Genomic DNA, 17,346 nt, shown 5'->3' with positions numbered 1-17,346 from the left:
AACCCCCGGAGCCAGGCGGCGGCAGATGGACCCAGAAAGTCGGGTCCAGGCCAGAACCCACCACATAACTACTAAGTACTACCCCAGTTGTTTTTGCTACGTCTGGGCAAGGCGGGATGGTATGGTAGGACTGAGTGGGCATGGGGCATGCTTGGACGGAAGGACGGAAAGACGGAAACTGTCCCGGGGATTGAAATGAATGGGGGATTTGACTTTGGCTGGGGAAAAGAGATCAGCCCGGAGAAAGAACAGAACAGAACAAGACAAGACAAGACAAGACAAGACAAGACAAGACAAGACAAGACAAAAAAGGATGGGGAAGGGGAGTTGGGGGTGGATTTTGGGGAAAGAAAGCAGAGATGCAGACTAGACTAGTTTACTGTTACGTGTGCAGATGTGGAGAAAACAAGGGTCAAAAAGGAACTGACTAGTAGTTCAATGGCTGGAGTTACTACTTCCCAGTGGTTTTTGAAAAAATGGTTTCTACTTACTCGGTTCTCCATATTTCACTAGATACTACTATCTACTCCGTTCTTTCCCCATACCTTTTTTTTTTTCTTCTAGTGATCGACTTCGGGGCAATTCAGCCTGAGTTCCGGGAAAGGCAGCGAGTAATACTAAATACTGAATAGACTAGAAGCCCTAGAATACTCCATCGTGCAGAATATCCCATAATCCAGTTAGTACCGCTACAGTGGCGATTACTGTACAGTAGTAGTATGGAGTAAATGAATGGATCAGACCACGTAATCCTTCATCATCCATGATGTGATCTCTCCTCTCCTCTCGCCCCATTCCCTGGACACCTCACCTTCTAGAAACACACCAACTAACAGCACTAAACAAGTCCTGACAGAAAGTACGAAGCACTGCTACTACTACTTTTTACCTCTTTAGTTTAACCCACCAATCCTTCGATCCATTCATTCATCCATCCCACAGGATTGCTGCCTTCATTGCCATTTCACTCCGTGGCAAAAAAACACACGCACACACACACTCTCTCTCCACAACTCCGTCCAACTCATTTCAGTAAAAGCCCTGCTACGTACGTACTTGCTAGCCAGCAAGCAGCCAGCCCCTGCTTTGTTTTACTACTACTCCCACAGCAGCTTCACCCACACCTCCCCCTGGATTCATTACCAACCAGCCAGTCAGCCAGCCATTGCAACGTAATCACCAAATAACTTACCTCCTACTCAATAACATAGTAACTATCAACCCAACTACTCACAGGACATGGCAACTCTCCACAATTTACCCCATCCGTCCTTATCCCTCGTACCCCGAACTCTCTTCGTGTAACACAAACAATAATCCCCAAGAAAGAAAGCAAGTAAAGTAAAAATATACGAGATACATACATACAGATACTCCGAATCTCGAAAGCATCATGCTACATACTAGCCCTATATTCACGAACAAGCTCGACCCAACCCACTGGTCAAGTAACTCCGTATGACGAACGAACGAACGAACGAATAAATGAATGGATGGATGAACCATTTCCCACCCCTAATTATGCCCCACACTAAAAATATTTAAGTACGATCTAGTTCATGGGAGTTGCATGATCGGCTACATGTACTGTATGTTTTTCTCCACAGTCCAATCCGGGCTTGCGAGGCTCTGTGCGTTTTGTTTGTTGGCGGGATACGTAGTGAAGTATGGGGTAACTGGAGTAGCCTGCATGGTTCTTTGGGGAAAAAATTGGGGGTATGTGTTTGTTTGTTAAGGGTGTGCAAGCTATGTATAGTTCTTACTAGTATATTCCATACATACTCGGTACTCAGGTGGAAGTTATGTGGATGTCAGTCAGCTGCGCCAGGTTGCAGTGGCTTGGTGCAGTGACTTGGTGGAATTCTTCAGATACCCCTTAAGTATCTACTCCGTAAGTAGTATACTAGTATTTATGTGGTAGAGTTTAAGATCTCTTTCGTCTGATAGTGCAGAATTCTACTATGATGCTAGTGGGTGGAGGGTATTAGTTGCAGCTTGGCTATTTTGATATCCCTTTGGAGATAGCTCTACACATCGTACTTTCGTATTCAAACAAATCATCTAAAGTAAAGATTGCATTGCATTATACAAAACCCGCCCAGCCCGTTTTAGCCATAATCCTCTCTTGCCCATCTCACATTATCTATACACAGTTACAATCATCACCCCCCAGCAAATGAGATGAGACATCCCCATCACCAACCAACCAACGCCAAACGCCTCGCAAACCGAATCAGTCAAAGCATCACCCCTTAGCAGCATGACTTCTCAAGGGATTCAAAACTACTCCTCAAACTTCCGCTTCACCCCATTACTCCCATTAACCTGCGCCGTACTGCCGGGTCTTCCTCGCTCCGACATCTGTGCCTGTCGCTTCTTCCACGCCGTCTTGATCGCAGGAGCCACCCGAATCAGATCCTCCTCCGTCACCCGGTCCTGGATACTCTCTAGCACCTTCTCCACCGTCGAGATATGATTCGCATCCGCCTTGTCATCCCGAATGCGATGAAACCGCCAGCGCCCCTGCTCATCCTGAGCGCACTCCACAATCGCATCATCCAACGGCTGCTGCAGCGCCTTCATATTCTCCCACTCCTCCGGCGAGACATACATCTCCCCGAAGGGGCGGTACTCATTCGAATTGAGCATAACAAACAGATGAAAGATAGGCAAGGCATCATAATCGTAATACGGCTCCGTAACACCCTCAGCCTCATCGTCCGAATCCGGTTCCAACAGGGGAAACTCCAAGCGCATTCGAAAATCGATAGTATTCTCACTAGGCGGTTTCCACTTGAGGATATGTTCATCCGTACCGATGCGATAGGGGGTACTCCGACAAGTAAAAATCAAGCCATCATTGCCATGAATCTTCTTCACCTTGGGGATAATATCCCGAAACATCATCTCAATGCCGTAACTAAACTGCGTCGATTTATCCTCCACGGCAAAGATCCGATGCTGCTTCTCCTCGGGAAACCGATCATACAGCGCATTATACGGCTTGAGCACCTTCTCCTTGAAGTACGCGAGCCGTTTATCCAGCGTCCGATGCATCAAACTTTGCCCATCGAGCACCAAGCAGTCAAACACAAGGTACTTGAGCTGCTGCGTGCCATCCTCGTAGGTATCATTGACCAGCTCGCCGTCGACCAGCGTATCGACATGGAAGCGCTGAAACGTGTCATCGTCCGGTAAAGGGAAATGCAAGCCCGGGACGTAGCGGTAGTCGTTTTTGCGATCAATCAAGTAGTGGATTTCAGGAGTGTCGGAATCCGGTTCGCCCCGCGCAAAGTACATCAAACATCGAATTCCGTCGGTCTTTTCGCACACGTAGTAATCTTCTCGTTGGAGCTCGGTCAGATGCCGTGTCGAGAAACTGACGGGTTGCGCGCCGGGGAAGTTGAGATTATTGCGGCCGAGGAGGGTGGCAACTTCGCGACGGAATTGGTCGGCGAGTTCGGGGTCTGCTTTGATGCCGACGGCATCGAGATCGGGGACTGAGTTGCTCATTGTGGTCGGACTGAATATTTCTGTATGGGAGGAGGGGAGGAGTGGGTGAGGTTATGAGGAATAATGGTCTGGAGAAATGGTGGTCACGCTGGTGGTAGAGCTTCTCGCCCGCAGGCGCAAGGCGCAAAAGGTGCTCAGCAGTAGGTGCGTAGAAGGAGAACTATATAGGGGCGTGGTGGTGGTGAGTTGGCGTTGGTTGGGAAAGTGAGAGCAGGCGCATTGAGGTAACGAGGGTAGCTTTGACTCCCATCTGCGGAGGTTCGGAGATACTTGGTGGCCTGAGGCATCACGTTGCCGTTCTTGTCGCCTGACAAGGCGATACCACGGTGGAGAATGGCGTTTTTATTGACTTCATGCAAGCACAGTAAATGCCGTAGACTTTGCATTGATGTATTACCCAACAGCCATGAAAAAAGACTTAGCATGCAGAATGAATCTCATTCTATCAATAGGGCCAAAGAAGCACCGACTTAATTTACAATAATGCACGCCAGCAAGACTGAGCGCGGGGTATCTTATCGAATAGCAAACCAAAAGACCCAAAACCCTTCCAGAAACGCCATCAAGCATCGCCCAAACTCCCTGCCCATAAGCGGGCTATATGTATATCCGATCCTGGGAGCCTTTCATCACTCGTTACCCAGCGAGAGCTCTACGAGCTAGCCGCCACAGGCACCTTCTTGGCTTCAGGTGCCGGTGTCTTCGCACCAGCATCTGTCGCATTTTCCTGCGTCTCTGCCGGCTCCGGCTCATCCACGGCCATAGGCTCGGGCACTGACACCTCCTCTACAGGGGTGAACAGGCTGCCGCCATCCGGAAACGGAGAGGAGAGAGTATCTCCTGTCGAGAAGAGCCCGCCACCGCGTGAACCACCCAATGCATGGGACAGCATCTCCTTGATGCGCACATATTGGTACTTCTTCTTCGTCGAGATCAACGTATGAGTCACCATCGGGTATGGATGAGAGCGAGAAATGGCCGCCATGACAGTATCTTTCTCTTCGTCCGAGTCAACAGGCCCATTGTTATCCAAATCATCTTGTAGCGGAGCGTTCGCATCGATAGCAGCCTCTGTAGAAACCAGCATTAGCATTATTCAACCAAGCCCAGACTCGGGCACCATAAGCCACAAAACCACTTACTCTGCTGCCTCGCCTGATTCTTCTTCTGATACGCCTGCAACAGCATATCATACGGCAAGGAACGCCCCGGAACGGCTCTCTTCGCGCCCATCGAATGACTCTTACAAGTCAACGACCTAGCGCACTGCGCACCATTCGGCAAAGTAACACCACACTGCTTCTCAACATCAACAGGGCCCTTCGGTTTAGGCACCTTCGGTTTGGGCTCCTCCTTCTTTTTCTTCTTCTTCGGCTCCTTATCCTTATCATCCTCACCGGCCTCCGTCTTGCGCTTCTTCCCCTTTTTCGTCCCATCCTCCGCCATCCCCTTAACAGCGGACTTTTTCGCACTCTTCTGACCCTTCATCGAATCTTCACCACCCTCACCCTTCTCACCAGCACCCACATCTTCATCACCGTCCTTATCACCCTTCTCCTTTGCGCGATTCGCCGCATCTCGTGCCTCCTTCTTCTTCCTGGCCTTCTCCTGCTTCGCGCGAATACAACCCCGAATATGTTCCACCGCATTCTGCTTCAACACCGGCCTCTTGCACGTCTTACAGATGACCGTCTCGAGATGATCTTCTTCGCGGGGCTTCCCCGTCGGGAACGCAGCCATAGTCTTTTCATCGATATCGGGTAATATAGGCGACGAGGAACCGGGGGATTCAGGCACTATAAACCTCGCAACAACTTCCATCAGCATACCACCACTAAACCCCATCCCCAGACCAAGGGGAAAGGCAAAGGGACAAAACAAACCATCACCCTTCTTCTTCCCGGACTTAGCATTCGCCGCCGACTTCTTCAACTTAATCTTCCCAGGTTTGGTATCCTTCTCGGCATACTTATACCCCGACGCATCGACCAGACTCCCCGCCGGGGTAGAAGAGGCAGAGGACGCTACTACACCAGTATTAGCATGGTTCGTAAATATAACAGCGAGTATCTTCGTGGATTTCCCCTAAATCATCATTGCGTGGTGGGATTATCCGGAGGGATGGAGGGGAGAGGGGGGTGCCTATAACGGACCTCTGCCGCCGGTAGCAGTAGCCATGATTATGAAACGAAACGACCGACCACCCACACACGCGCGCGCGCTTTCTCTCTCGACCGTCGGAATTCAAGGAGCGATATCGTCAAGGAAATGGAAAACAGAATAGAGTATGATTGTAATTAAAGCTATGTATCTAGCTCCGACCGTGAGGAAAAAGGGGGACGGTGACGTTGCTGGGGGAGGTGCGGTATCTTAGTTGGTCGAGGCTTGCGCTGAGCACGCTCTCTCTCACTCTCTCACTCACAGTCCGGGGCGCTCCGCATTTGGGGAGGTCACGTGGGTGGTTCGTTAAGTGGTGGTCGGGTGGAGGGGGTGTGAACGTCTGGGTTATTGGTGTGAAATAGTTTTGCTTGGAGATGTTATTGTTGAATGATGAATGAGAGTTTAGTGAGGTTTGTTTGGGGTATTGTGGTCGCTGTGTTTCGGTTGATTCCTTTGTTGTGTTGAAGGAGGCTGCGGTGAGTGGATCATGAGTAAGGAGGGATGATGGATGGGTTCAAGTCGGCTTACTTGGAGACTAACACAACTATTCTTCATGATGGTGTTGAGTGAGAAAAAAACCCTCTTACATGCTTGATTATGTGAAATGGCTGTCACTGTCCACGTTGGCCAGTTAAACGTGTTACTTTAATATGACTGGCAGTTACATCCGCCTTGTGGTACATGTTTATTGATACAATGCAATGCAATATGCAAACCCGCCAATATCATATGATATACAATCCGCCTACCCTGCATGCTTCGAGAAGCACAAACTACTGTTCGTTCCTCCAAATCCAAAACTGTTTGTTAAAGCCACGTCAATGGTGCGCTCCTGGGCCTGTTTCGGGGCATAGTTGCAGTCAAACCCATCAGCCAACCGCTCCAGATTGATTGTAGGTGGCATCACATTCTGGTCTCGGCGTTAGCAGTGTTATGTCATGTTTACCAGGGTCGCTTACCTCGTTAACGGCGAGAATCGAGAACAAGGCTTCAATGGCGCCTGCACCACCGAGCAAATGGCCGACGGCTCCCTTGGTGCTACTAATGTTAACCTCCGTCGCCCGTTGCTTTCCTCCCGGTCCCAGGAGCAAGGACTTGATGGCAGCGTTTTCTGCTGCATCTCCGACCACGGTCGAGGTGGCATGTGCATTGACATAGTCGACTGCGGAAGGTGGGAGTCCAGCGTTTTTCAGAGCTTTCCTCATGGCTAGGAATGCGCCTTCGCCGTTCTCCTTAGGTGCTGTCATATGATGTGCATCACCAGAACAGCCGTAGCCCCTCAATTCGGCATAGATTCGAGCTCCTCTTGCTTTTGCGTGTTCGAGTTCCTGACAACAGATTAGAAAGGTTCCATCAGTAAGCGTCTGTTTTGGGAAATACCTCCAAGACCAACATTGCCGCGCCTTCACCGACCACAAAACCCTCACGATCCGAGTCAAACGGTCTTGATGCCTTTTCAGGCGAATCATTAAAGCTCGTAGCCAAACTGCGGGCTCGAGCAAAACCTCCGACTGCTAGCGGATGAATACAAGACTCTGCTCCGCCGGCCAACATCACATCTGCATCACCGAACGCGATGAAGCGGGCAGCATCGCCTATAGAATGAGCCCCAGTTGTACAAGCCGTTGTTGCTGAGTGATTTGGACCCTATATCATTAGCAGTGGAAGACCAGGCGTAAGGAAATGCACTTACCATGAATCCATACCTCATGGAGATGTGTCCAGCCCCGAGATTGATCAGAAGCTTCGGTACGAACAAAGGTGATACTTTGCGGTAGCCCTATGACTTGTGAGCATGGCAAATGGATGATAGACATGTCGTACTGACCCCCTTGTCATATGCAACAACTGTGTCGTAAATCTCATCAAAGTTGCCAATGCCTGACCCAAGGCAGACTCCCTGGCAAAAAGTTATCGAGATGATGTCGAAAAGCACCGACAATACATACAGTAGCTTCTCGTTGTTCAAAATCTGTAGGCTTCCAGCCCGAGTCTTCGAGAGCTTCTTCTGACGCAGCCATGGCATACTGAGCGAACCGAGCCATCTTGCGCTCCTCCTGCAGGACATCAGTTACAATCCTAATAAGCACTATAGTATGCCTACATCTCGACTTAACCACTCCGAAGCCGTCCAACATCCATCCTTTCGTGCACCTTGCGGCACCACTGCTGCGATCTGACATGGCAGATCTGCAAACCTGGTATCGCGATGGTTGACATTGACGATGCCACAGTGACCATCCAGGAGACGTTTCCAAGTACGACGGAAACCTACGAGAAATTACTTAGCAAATATAGCAAGAGCATTGATCGTGTACAGTTGCCTTCCTGGGCATGGATATGAGGTAGTGCAAGGCCTTCCCTTTCCGGAAGAGTGGAAGTGGAAGTGGAGACGCTGGGGACCGAAAAAAAAGATGGTAGAACCACGGCCATGACGAGGTTGTTTGGGACATGCTTAATTGCGCATGGAGGCATCACTCACCTACTCCTAGAGGTGTCACTGCTCCAAGACCAGTCACGACAACACGACGCATGGCATTCTGGGGATACACTGTACGTGATTACTATGGTCGAGGTACTTCACGTCTAGTCTCGCTGCGGGTGGTTGGTCTCCGCAGACTGCAGACACTATACCGATGTTGGGGAAAAGCGGGAGAGACTAGAATGAATGGATGGAAGAAGATGGAAGAGATGAAGTGGTGAAGCTCAACGCAGCCAATGGACGAGGCGAGAAATGGGGGTCAAGGGTGTTCCTTCCGCATTGAGACGATGAAGAAGTTGACCAAAAAGGGAAGGTCCGCACGACGTCAGTGACGCCAGGCACAAAGGCATCAATATTTCCCTTTACGGCCATATCCTGGCCAATGAGGGTCAATCTCCATATCGATAAGAGATAAAGGCCCATCATCCCCCAGTGGCCATTATTATTACTATTCTATTCATGGCATGTATTTTTTATGTCAACGCGACTACCACCGCTATTTAGTCCTCTCCGGTTGCTGCTCCGAATTTTCCCCCTTTTCTTCTCTTCCCTATCTCTCTTACACCCCCAATACTCTCGAGTGAGGTCCTCAATCCCGTCATGAAATCCCTCACTTGGGCTGCTTGCCTGGCACTGGCTGGTACAGCCTTTGCCCACGCTCACCATGACCACGAAGAGGTGCCAGAGCATGTGCGCGAGGAGTTGCTGAGGAAATGGGACCAGGAGGTAGGCATCCCAGTCCCAAACCACCTATTTCGCATTCACTCACACACCATTTCAGTTCACCTTCTCCGGCATTGCCAGCTTTGCCCACCTGAAGCCAGTCAAATGCCTGATCGAACCCGACGAACGGTACGACATCGCCGTCATCGGAGCCCCTTTCGACACGGCAGTCAGCTACAGACCAGGTAAGACACCCAATAACCTCACAGTCTGCCCCCCAAACCACTAACACCCCTCCAGGCGCTCGCTTTGGTCCGCGCTCCATCCGGGCAGCTAGCGCCCGCCAAATGGCCGGCACGAGCTACAACACCCGAGCGGGGATCAACCCCTACGCCTCATGGGCGACAGTCAAAGACTGCGGCGACATCCCGATCACCCCATTTGACAATGGCGTTGCGGAGCGGCAGATGTACGAAGCCTTCCTGGAACTGGGCTCTCGCCCGGCCCTGACCACCGCGTCCTCCAAGTACGGCACGAAGGGCATCTCAGCGGGCAAATCGAAGCTCGTCACATTGGGAGGCGACCACAGTGTCGCACTACCAGCACTCCGCGCGCTGTACCAAATCTACCAGAAGCCCATCACGGTGCTTCACTTCGACGCGCACCTGGACACCTGGAACCCCGTGCGCTACTCAGCCTACTGGACCTCCGAACAAGCGCACTTCAACCACGGCAGTTTCTTCCACAAAGCCAGTCGCGAGGGACTGATCTGCAACTCTACCTCCGCGCACGCTGGTCTCCGCACGCGTCTGACCGGCGTCGACGACAGCGACTACACCAACCCGGGCCCGGAGCAGGGATTCATGCGCATCCACGCCGACGACATCGACGACCTCGGCCCGATGGGCATTGTGAACCGCATCATCGAGCGCATCGGTCTGGACTCCGACCAGCCTGTCTACCTGTCCGTTGACATCGACGTCCTGGACCCCGCCACTGCCCCCGGAACTGGTACCCCCGAGCCTGGTGGCTGGACGACCCGCGAGTTCATTCGCATCCTGCGCGGCATTGAGAAGCTGAACATTGTTGGCGCCGATATCGTCGAGGTGTCTCCTAGCTATGATAACAAGGGCGAGACTACGGCCTTGGCGGCTGCGCAGGTGGCGTTTGAGATCATTACTAGCATGGTTAAGGCTGGTGCGGGTGAAGAGTTGGGCGGATGGTATGGACGGAAGGTGACGCCGGTGGAGGAGACTGTTGTTGAGGAGGAGGCAGAGAAAGCTGTGGAGAAGAAAGAGGCCAAGGATGAGTTGTAAATGAGATATACGATATGAAGTTATGTGAATGTATGTATGTATAATGAATGAGTTGAGTTACTAGTCAAGCCTGATGCAGGTACATCATGAAATACATAACATACTCCTAAGTCTAAGTAATCTTACTGTAAACTCAATCAACTCATCGAATAGGTAAATAAATCCATATCAGCAAATACTAGATACTATATAGACCAGACTAAACAATTAACTACTACCTCACGAACCAGTAACAACAACCACAACAACAACAACAACAACAACACAACATCTAACCATAATATATAAAGGGGTGGGTAACTTGGTCATCACTATTGTATCTGTTATCTAGTCCAGGCTTTGAAGACAATGAGCAAAGAAAAGGAAAAAGAAAAATAAAGGGCTGCAGCTCGGGAGAACAAATTGCACAGCAAATTTGGGACGGATGGGATCGGCATGATAACAGATCGCAGAGTATGAGGGACATAAAAAAAGAAGATAGAAAAAAAGAAAAAACCATCAGCCAGCCAAAACAAGACGCCTCGACTTCCAACGCCGATAGAGACGATGAGAGGTTCGAAAGGGAGTAAAGGGGGGGTTGTTTGAGGAAGAGAAAAGGTGGGTGTGTGTGTGGGGTTGTGGAAACGTGTTGGTAGAAGGTGAAATGGGGGTAGTTTAGGGAGGAGTTGACAGTGGGGAAAAAAGGTGGAGGGAACACAGTGAGGGGATAATGAAGGTCGGAGGATCAAGAAACGACGCTGGCCAGGTGGGACGAGACGAAAGTCAGGAGACAAGAGGTTCCGATAGAATGAGGAAGAGCTCTCGATGGCAGGTCTGCTTGAGGTAGACAAGGCTCAGCAGCGCAGAGACAACCGAGCGAAGAGGGAAGAGCACACTTGGGTGTTACGGGTTGTAAGATGTGTATTCACTCAAGAATCAGTGAACGAACACAGAATGTCAAGTCAGACGTCGGTCGAAGAAGCCAGCCACCTTTGTACGAAAGAATCCCCAAAACTCCATATTGCATAGATAAAGCACATTCAGTCTCCCAAAATCATACGACGTGTCTGCGATGCATCAATGACAGGCCTGGAACCCTCCGGAGCGTACGGGCCTGCCCTGTAAGATCCCGGGATCAATTACAACAGGACGCACTTCTTCGACTTCTTGGGAGCAGGCTCGAGCGCGGCAACAATGGCCTAGAGTAAAGATGTGTGAGTAGATGCGACGATGCGGGATGTGGCGCGACACTAACCTCGTCAAAAACATCCTTGAGCTTGTACTGCGTGAGAGCAGAACACTCGACGTATTTCACTGCGCCCAGCTCCTTGGCCATACGGTCTCCATCTTCCTTGCGAATCGGTTGCATCTTCTGGCGGGAAAGCTTCTCGCGGACCGCGGGATCGTCGCGAAGATCGGTTTGGGTGCCCACGATCAGGCAGGGGACACCGGGGCAGTGGTGGTGCACCTCGGGGAACCACTTTTCGCGTACGTTCTCAAAGGAGGCAGGCGAAGTGACCGAAAAGCAAACGAGGAAGACATCCGTCTGAGGGTACGAAAGAGGACGGAGGCGATCGTAATCCTCCTGACCAGCAGTATCGAACAATCCCAGGGTGTAGGGCTCATCGCCAATCCTATTGCGCAACGGGGTTCGAGTCAGTTGCAGATTCCGATATTTGTCCACAGACGCCATCGCATTTGTCGAGCCAGCGACATCGGGTGCACCAATAACGCTATTGCGAGCGTGATATAGCGCACTCCGACAGAGTCCCGATATGAAAACCATGTCTCAAGATAGGAGGTCCCTAACTTACATGACCGTGACGGCATAGTTATCGAACACCGTGGGAACATATTCGGAAGGGAACTTGTTCGTCGTGTAGGAGATCAAAAGGCAGGTCTTGCCAACGGCACCGTCACCGACGACAACACATCTGCGACAAAAGTCAAATCATGGTCAGCCACTTGTCGCTCGAAGAAAGAATGAATGTATAGGTTTGCACGGAGAAAGGAGAGGGAGAAGCAGGATAGAGGAAGGAGGGTTCGAATGGGGGAGGGGAAAGAGAGGAGGAGGGGGGGAAAGTGATTGCGGAGAGAAAGGGATAAGATGATGAAGAGAACAACGCACTTAATTGTTGCCACGACCATGTTGTAAACTTTGAAGAACCGTGAAGTTTGCGGGAGAGAAGGTGCAGAGAATCACGGAAGGTCGTCTGTCGGATGCCGAAAGGAGAGCAGGGACAGGAGAAGCAGGAGATGCGGTGAACCAGGGGGGGGGAGAGGGAAGAGACGAGTGAGGGGGGAAGACCGATTGGGTGTTGAGAGAGAGAGGGGGGAGAGAGTGAGTAAGTGAGTGAGTGAGGAGGAAGTGGAAGGGAACGAGAAGGTGAGGCGGCTAAGATGGAGAGGACAGACGCGGTGGATGGGCGAGGCCGTCTGGATTCACGGATGGGGAGGTGGTGTGCGGTGAATGTCGACGGTGAGAGAGAGGGATGGTTGGTGAGGAAGCCAGCCAATGTGGGAGGGAGGAGGCAGTAGGCGGAGGACGGAGACGATACCTTACTAGTAGTAAGGAGAGGAAGGAAAAGAAGCTGCTGCTACTTTTCTGCTTTCTGCTGCTGCTGCTGCTGCTGCTGCTTTGCTGCTTTGGCTTGCAAATGGGGCAACCCGCACCGCACCGTTACTTAGTTAGCTCCTGGTTTAGTTATCTCTAGTTAGCAGGTTCTTTTTTATCGCCCGCCTTTTTTTTTTTTTTTTCACACCTCTGACAACAATTTCTCTTTTTGATGGTTGCGAGTTGCGCCACCGTTTGAAGTAATTTACCCTGGGCTGTTGATGAAACTCCCAAAGGAAAAGACTTCCTCACCCCCCCCCGGTCACGCTCTTTTTCTTTACCCACTGAACGGCCAGATGAAAAAGCAACACAACGGCGATCCACAACCTAAGATAAGAGACAACTCACAGAGATCGGACTAAGGCCAATATGACGGCAACCTAGATAAACCACCCCCTTTTATTCTATCCTGTCGCGATCCTTCTCTCTTCCGTAATTTTTTTTCCCTTTAGAATCTCGATCGTCTTGTCTTCCGCAACGATAGCGTGATGCCGAGGAAGCGCAGAGAGATGAGATGTGATGAGATGATAGTGATGGTAGTAAATACCAGACCGAGGAAGAGAGGGTGGAGGAAGGAGGAGAGCCAAGTCAAGTCATCCAACACCCAAAAGCAATTAAAAACCGCAACTTGATCGGATCCGATCGATAGAATAAGACGAAACAGAGCCGTGGTAGAAAAAATGACGAGAGTAAATAAAACCGATGATGAAGAAAGGGATAAAGAGAAAGGAGGGAAGAAAAGCGAGGCCTACTCTTTCAGTCCATAACAGTTACTTAACTACCTACTTACTACTTACAAACTCCTACAATAACCGATCATGCTCCATCAAAAGCAAAGCCATCAATCTCATCACACACTCTCTCCGGGCCCCAGGCTTGCCTCGGAAGTCAGGCTGGCTGTCCAGTGTAAGGTAAGGCCAGGCAGGCAGGCAGGCAGTAATGATCCTAAGGCTCAGGCGAAAGTAAAGTAGTAAAGTTAAGTAAGGTTAGGTAACACCTCCAGTTGGGTAAGGAATCAATCATAATTTCGCCATGAATCCCGTCACACTGAGCATCAGATGCTTGAGCCAATCAATCTAGCTTGCCCAGACGGTCGCACTGACTGCGCCTGTCCTAGCTTGATTCGCTACGCGCCCAAGGAGGAACAACCTAGCAGTTAGTGAAGCTAGTAGTCAGTAGGCAGTAGCAAGTAGCAGTGATTGTGATCAACTGCGACCCCGAGGGGTGTCATCGACGAGGGTAACAATGAGGCCAGGGTCAGGGCTATGCCATGCCATCCCATGCCATCCCGACCTCGCACGGGGCTGGTTGGACAGCACCGACCGCCCTCTTCATCTCGTCTATCTAAGTAATGGCTTTGTACTACTAGACTATAGACTAAATAGTATTCAGCACTGCAAACGCCCAGACCGACCTCAATAAAACGCCCCCGCGCTAAGTTTCATGACGGGGCCCAGATTCCACCCTGGGGATCGGTACATATCAATCTGCTTTCCCTTCTTCATTCCCCCCGGTCCAATCCTCAGCGCTATTATCGTCGCACCACTACAGCAACCAATCAGAACCTACAGAAAACAAGGCGCACAAGTAAAATTCCAATCAAATAGTACCAATGCTTGCTATATATATATATATGACGTGACCCATAAATCATCTAGTCTAGTCGTAACATCTATAATATCATCCCGCAGGATCATCCGCTGCCGGCCGTTCTCGCCGTTGCAGCTTGAGTTTCATGGCGCAAGCCATCAAGGAGAATCCAGAACGCCAAGTGAATGCTCGCACAAACGGCACTGTCGGCCTCAATCCAAAAGCATGAAAAGAAATGGCAACCAATCAATCATCAATGTATATAGTTTGGATTGTACACAGTCCATTTTCGGATCCCCAAGTCATGGGGTTTTTCACACCGCCTTCTCTATCCCATGCGGGTTTGCGACGGTTGACAGCAGGCGAAATAATAATGGAGTGCCCTTGCAATCTAACCGGGATGCTCTCCCTGTATGTGTTTGTACAATATGGCAGATTCAAGCGAAGGGTACATGAACGCCAATGCGGTCTGTCAGGTTCGTTTCGCACGTCCCTCGGGCTCACCCTCATCTTCAACTGGGATCGGCTCGTGGTCGGATGACTCGCTCATCTACTCCATCGTTAATCAATTGGTTCAACATCAACGCCATCTTCACAAGCACATACCTTATCCAGTTTGTAATTCGTCATCAGTAGACTGAGCGGGATCAGCGGAATCGTGACAACGAACGCCAACACCAGGAGCTTGTTCATGGTCTCCTGGTATGCGCGATTGATCGCTACCCGGACGGGGGATCCCATCGGGTAAGACAATGCCTTGGTCAACTTCCCGAAGATTTCACCCGCATCGGATTTGAACTCGTCAGGGAGGTAGAGTTGCAGCTTTCTCGGAATATGATGTGTCCAAACGGCTCCTGAAATGGCTGCTCCAACGGCCCCACCCATCTCCATGGAAGTCAAAAACATTGCGGTCGCTGCAGCAACTTCTTGGTGGCTAGCAGAGGCCTGAACGCCCAACTGCACTGGAACGTTGAGGAGTCCACCGCCCATGCCAACGATAATCTGCGTACCCAAGATCTGCGCCGGTGAGCTTCCTTCCTTACGGTAGAGCAACATCAACAGAATTCCCCCAATGTAGATGACACAACCGCAGGTGACATAGATCCGGTACCGGCGCGTATATTTAATGAGCAATGACACGACGAAGGCAGCAATAGTCGACGTGAAGGCAAAGGTTTGGGTCACACGGCCAGCTGTGGCAACATCATAGCCCTGAACAACCTGCAGGTAAGAGTAGAGGTAAGGCTGAACCGAGAAATAGAACGCCACTAAGACGAATTAGCAGAGTACCTTGATTTGTGAGAAAGTGGAGTCTTACTGAAATAGAAGAATGCCAGAGTACACCCTGCGAGCGCTGTTCGGTCTTTGAGTAGATGCAGGGACAACAGAGGCTTGGGAGCCAGTTTCTTTGATGTTTCCCAGGCGGGAAGCGCAAAAAGGCAGAGAATGCCAATCACAATCATCGCGATGATGCTGCCATTCTTCCATCCATTCTTGGCATTGGAAGCAAGCGTAAGAGGGACCAAAATCAAAGTCACCGCTGTTGAGAGCAAGATCAGACCGAACATGTCAAGATCGTACCAAGTGTGGCGGATAATTGAAAGGAGGCCTCGTCGATGAGGGTGTCTAGGCTTGATCAAGTTCAGTCTTCGAGCCTTGCGTTGGTTGAACAATAGCGAAAGTGCCAACGGAAGAAACGAGGCAGGTAGGAGGATCGACCACATTCCATAACCCCATCGCCAGGATGTATGCTGAAGCACTGCATTTGCAATAGTCGGGCCAATCCAGACCGTGACCAAGAATGGAAGCTCTGGTAGAAGCGCCAGGAGCGCACGGTTCAATAGGCTGCTGCTGTCAGCAATAAACACCTGTTGAAGTATCTGCAAGCCGGTAGATCCGGCAGAGTAGAAAATCTGCGCAGAGGCATATGTCTGAACGTTTGTCGACGCAGCCATTTGGATGTATCCTAGAACGTATATGAGGATGCTGACACAGAACGCTTCGAACCGACCGAAGACGTCGGCAACCTTAGCCATAGGAGGCTTGATAACAGCTACGAGGGTCAGCAGAGAATAAGAATAACCCCAAGGGAGAAATATACTCACCGTTCACCACATTTTGAACAACGAGAACCGTAGAGATAAGGGAGTGCTTGCTGAAAGCACTGGTGGCATAAGCCGAAAGGGACATCACGGTTTGGCTTTCGAGCGAGGTACAGAAAGCCATGAGGAAGATGCTTCAACACCATTAGCAACCACGAAGGATATTGAGAGCAGACACCAATCCTGATAATTTACGAGGCTTACCTGACATATGCTATAATCAACGACCGTGTTGTCCATGTCAGATTGATTGCTTCAATCTTCCGAACACCCTCCTGAACCGAATCCACAGAGGATTCTACTTCACTATCATGACCTTCAGGGTCGTATTCCGCCTGAAGGAGGCGCTCCTCCGCCTCCCTGTTGTCTTGATCCATTTGATCGAGGGTACCATATGAGACTGTTGAGCGGTGGTCAAGAAGGGGCATCGCGGCTGCGCCGTAATCGTTGATGGATGGTATCGCTGGGTAGCTATAAGATGACCAGGGTCCATTTATTGCGACAGGTCGTCAAATACTTCGTCGTGGTGAAGGTAGCAGATGAAGCAACAGTTTGAGTCCGATAGTTTCAATGTCGAAGTAGCAGGCATGAAAAGGACGGAGCAGGCTGACGATTGCAAGGCTAAGCGGACGTAAAAGGGTATCTGCGACCTGTACCAGCCAGATCCACCAAACGAAAAAGCAATACACTAGCCAACGAAGAGGGGGTATCAAAGTCTAAAGAATAAGCAGGGTAAGAAAAAAGCAAAAGACACTAGCAAGATGGAGCACCCTGAAGCCAGGTTTGGGTACCACATGCATCAGTTAGGTCACCAAATCAAGCAGCGGAATGCGCAGCACGCGTGGATCGCCAGATCTGGCGTACAGCCCGGAGAACGGAGGCCAAGGGGCTCAGCTATGAGTCTGCAAGCCCAAATCAGGCTCCCCG

The 17,346-nt window shown here is 50.6% G+C and overlaps 6 protein-coding genes across 6 annotated transcripts; 1 reads left to right on the top strand and 5 right to left on the bottom strand.

The window, feature by feature from the left end:
* Window positions 1-2,036: 2,036 nt before the first annotated feature.
* Window positions 2,037-3,736, bottom strand: BO87DRAFT_380592 (mRNA guanylyltransferase). Its single transcript, XM_025624325.1, has one exon. The coding sequence runs from the start codon at window positions 3,511-3,513 to the stop codon at window positions 2,284-2,286; it is 1,230 nt and encodes a 409-aa protein (XP_025475002.1). The 5' UTR covers window positions 3,514-3,736; the 3' UTR covers window positions 2,037-2,283.
* A 239-nt stretch (window positions 3,737-3,975) lies between these two features.
* BO87DRAFT_380591 (deubiquitination module subunit SGF73) lies at window positions 3,976-5,869 on the bottom strand. The gene is made up of 3 exons (XM_025624324.1): window positions 5,667-5,869; window positions 4,656-5,540; window positions 3,976-4,584 (listed from the first exon to the last, which is right to left on the bottom strand). Exons 1-3 carry the CDS (start codon window positions 5,689-5,691, stop codon window positions 4,166-4,168), a joined length of 1,329 nt encoding a protein of 442 aa, XP_025475001.1. The 5' UTR covers window positions 5,692-5,869; the 3' UTR covers window positions 3,976-4,165.
* Window positions 5,870-6,294: 425 nt separating this feature from the next.
* On the bottom strand, window positions 6,295-8,426 carry BO87DRAFT_463020 (putative beta-ketoacyl synthase (Cem1)). The gene is made up of 8 exons (XM_025629204.1): window positions 8,156-8,426; window positions 7,778-7,944; window positions 7,623-7,730; window positions 7,502-7,573; window positions 7,367-7,453; window positions 7,054-7,320; window positions 6,633-7,001; window positions 6,295-6,583 (listed from the first exon to the last, which is right to left on the bottom strand). The coding sequence occupies exons 1-8, from the start codon at window positions 8,205-8,207 to the stop codon at window positions 6,419-6,421; spliced, it is 1,287 nt and encodes a 428-aa protein (XP_025475000.1). The 5' UTR covers window positions 8,208-8,426; the 3' UTR covers window positions 6,295-6,418.
* Window positions 8,427-8,625: 199 nt separating this feature from the next.
* On the top strand, window positions 8,626-10,200 carry BO87DRAFT_344689 (agmatinase). Its single transcript, XM_025620833.1, has 3 exons — window positions 8,626-8,881; window positions 8,937-9,063; window positions 9,119-10,200. The coding sequence occupies exons 1-3, from the start codon at window positions 8,756-8,758 to the stop codon at window positions 10,132-10,134; spliced, it is 1,269 nt and encodes a 422-aa protein (XP_025474999.1). The 5' UTR covers window positions 8,626-8,755; the 3' UTR covers window positions 10,135-10,200.
* A 953-nt stretch (window positions 10,201-11,153) lies between these two features.
* On the bottom strand, window positions 11,154-12,261 carry cdc42 (Rho family GTPase CDC42; the record flags this gene model as incomplete). Its single annotated transcript, XM_025625597.1, has 5 exons — window positions 11,154-11,232; window positions 11,269-11,312; window positions 11,369-11,747; window positions 11,928-12,047; window positions 12,242-12,261. The coding sequence occupies 5 exons, from the start codon at window positions 12,259-12,261 to the stop codon at window positions 11,154-11,156; spliced, it is 642 nt and encodes a 213-aa protein (XP_025474998.1).
* A 2,520-nt stretch (window positions 12,262-14,781) lies between these two features.
* Window positions 14,782-17,013, bottom strand: mirC (siderochrome-iron transporter MirC). Its single transcript, XM_025618407.1, has 5 exons — window positions 16,624-17,013; window positions 16,423-16,553; window positions 15,636-16,370; window positions 14,924-15,585; window positions 14,782-14,867 (listed from the first exon to the last, which is right to left on the bottom strand). Exons 1-5 carry the CDS (start codon window positions 16,845-16,847, stop codon window positions 14,790-14,792), a joined length of 1,830 nt encoding a protein of 609 aa, XP_025474997.1. The 5' UTR covers window positions 16,848-17,013; the 3' UTR covers window positions 14,782-14,789.
* Window positions 17,014-17,346: the final 333 nt, after the last annotated feature.

Source organism: Aspergillus neoniger (genome assembly GCF_003184625.1).
Source record: "Aspergillus neoniger CBS 115656 unplaced genomic scaffold BO87scaffold_48, whole genome shotgun sequence".
Lineage (NCBI taxonomy): Eukaryota > Fungi > Ascomycota > Eurotiomycetes > Eurotiales > Aspergillaceae > Aspergillus > Aspergillus neoniger.
Note: the sequence above shows the minus strand (reverse complement) of the source record. Positions and strands in the feature narration are given on the sequence as shown.

Excerpts from the sequence above, each read along its gene's own strand:
- BO87DRAFT_463020 (XM_025629204.1), bottom strand. The coding sequence starts at position 8,207 with ATGCGTCGTGTTGTCGTGACTGGTCTTGGAGCAGTGACACCTCTAGGA. Across the intron at positions 7,574-7,622 it reads TTGAACAACGAGAAGCTACT|GGAGTCTGCCTTGGGTCAGG; the intron begins GTATGTATTGTC and ends ACTTTTTGCCAG. Across the intron at positions 7,321-7,366 it reads CCATGAGGTATGGATTCATG|GGTCCAAATCACTCAGCAAC; the intron begins GTAAGTGCATTT and ends CTAATGATATAG.
- mirC (XM_025618407.1), bottom strand. The coding sequence starts at position 16,847 with ATGCCCCTTCTTGACCACCGCTCAACAGTCTCATATGGTACCCTCGAT. Across the intron at positions 16,371-16,422 it reads TGTTCAAAATGTGGTGAACG|CTGTTATCAAGCCTCCTATG; the intron begins GTGAGTATATTT and ends TGACCCTCGTAG. Across the intron at positions 15,586-15,635 it reads TCTGGCATTCTTCTATTTCA|TGGCGTTCTATTTCTCGGTT; the intron begins GTAAGACTCCAC and ends AATTCGTCTTAG.
- BO87DRAFT_380592 (XM_025624325.1), bottom strand. The coding sequence starts at position 3,513 with ATGAGCAACTCAGTCCCCGATCTCGATGCCGTCGGCATCAAAGCAGAC.
- BO87DRAFT_344689 (XM_025620833.1), top strand. The coding sequence starts at position 8,756 with ATGAAATCCCTCACTTGGGCTGCTTGCCTGGCACTGGCTGGTACAGCC. Across the intron at positions 8,882-8,936 it reads TGAGGAAATGGGACCAGGAG|TTCACCTTCTCCGGCATTGC; the intron begins GTAGGCATCCCA and ends ACACCATTTCAG. Across the intron at positions 9,064-9,118 it reads GGCAGTCAGCTACAGACCAG|GCGCTCGCTTTGGTCCGCGC; the intron begins GTAAGACACCCA and ends ACACCCCTCCAG.
- BO87DRAFT_380591 (XM_025624324.1), bottom strand. The coding sequence starts at position 5,691 with ATGGCTACTGCTACCGGCGGCAGAG. Across the intron at positions 5,541-5,666 it reads TACTGCTACCGGCGGCAGAG|TAGCGTCCTCTGCCTCTTCT; the intron begins GTCCGTTATAGG and ends ATACTGGTGTAG. Across the intron at positions 4,585-4,655 it reads GAATCAGGCGAGGCAGCAGA|AGGCTGCTATCGATGCGAAC; the intron begins GTAAGTGGTTTT and ends TGGTTTCTACAG.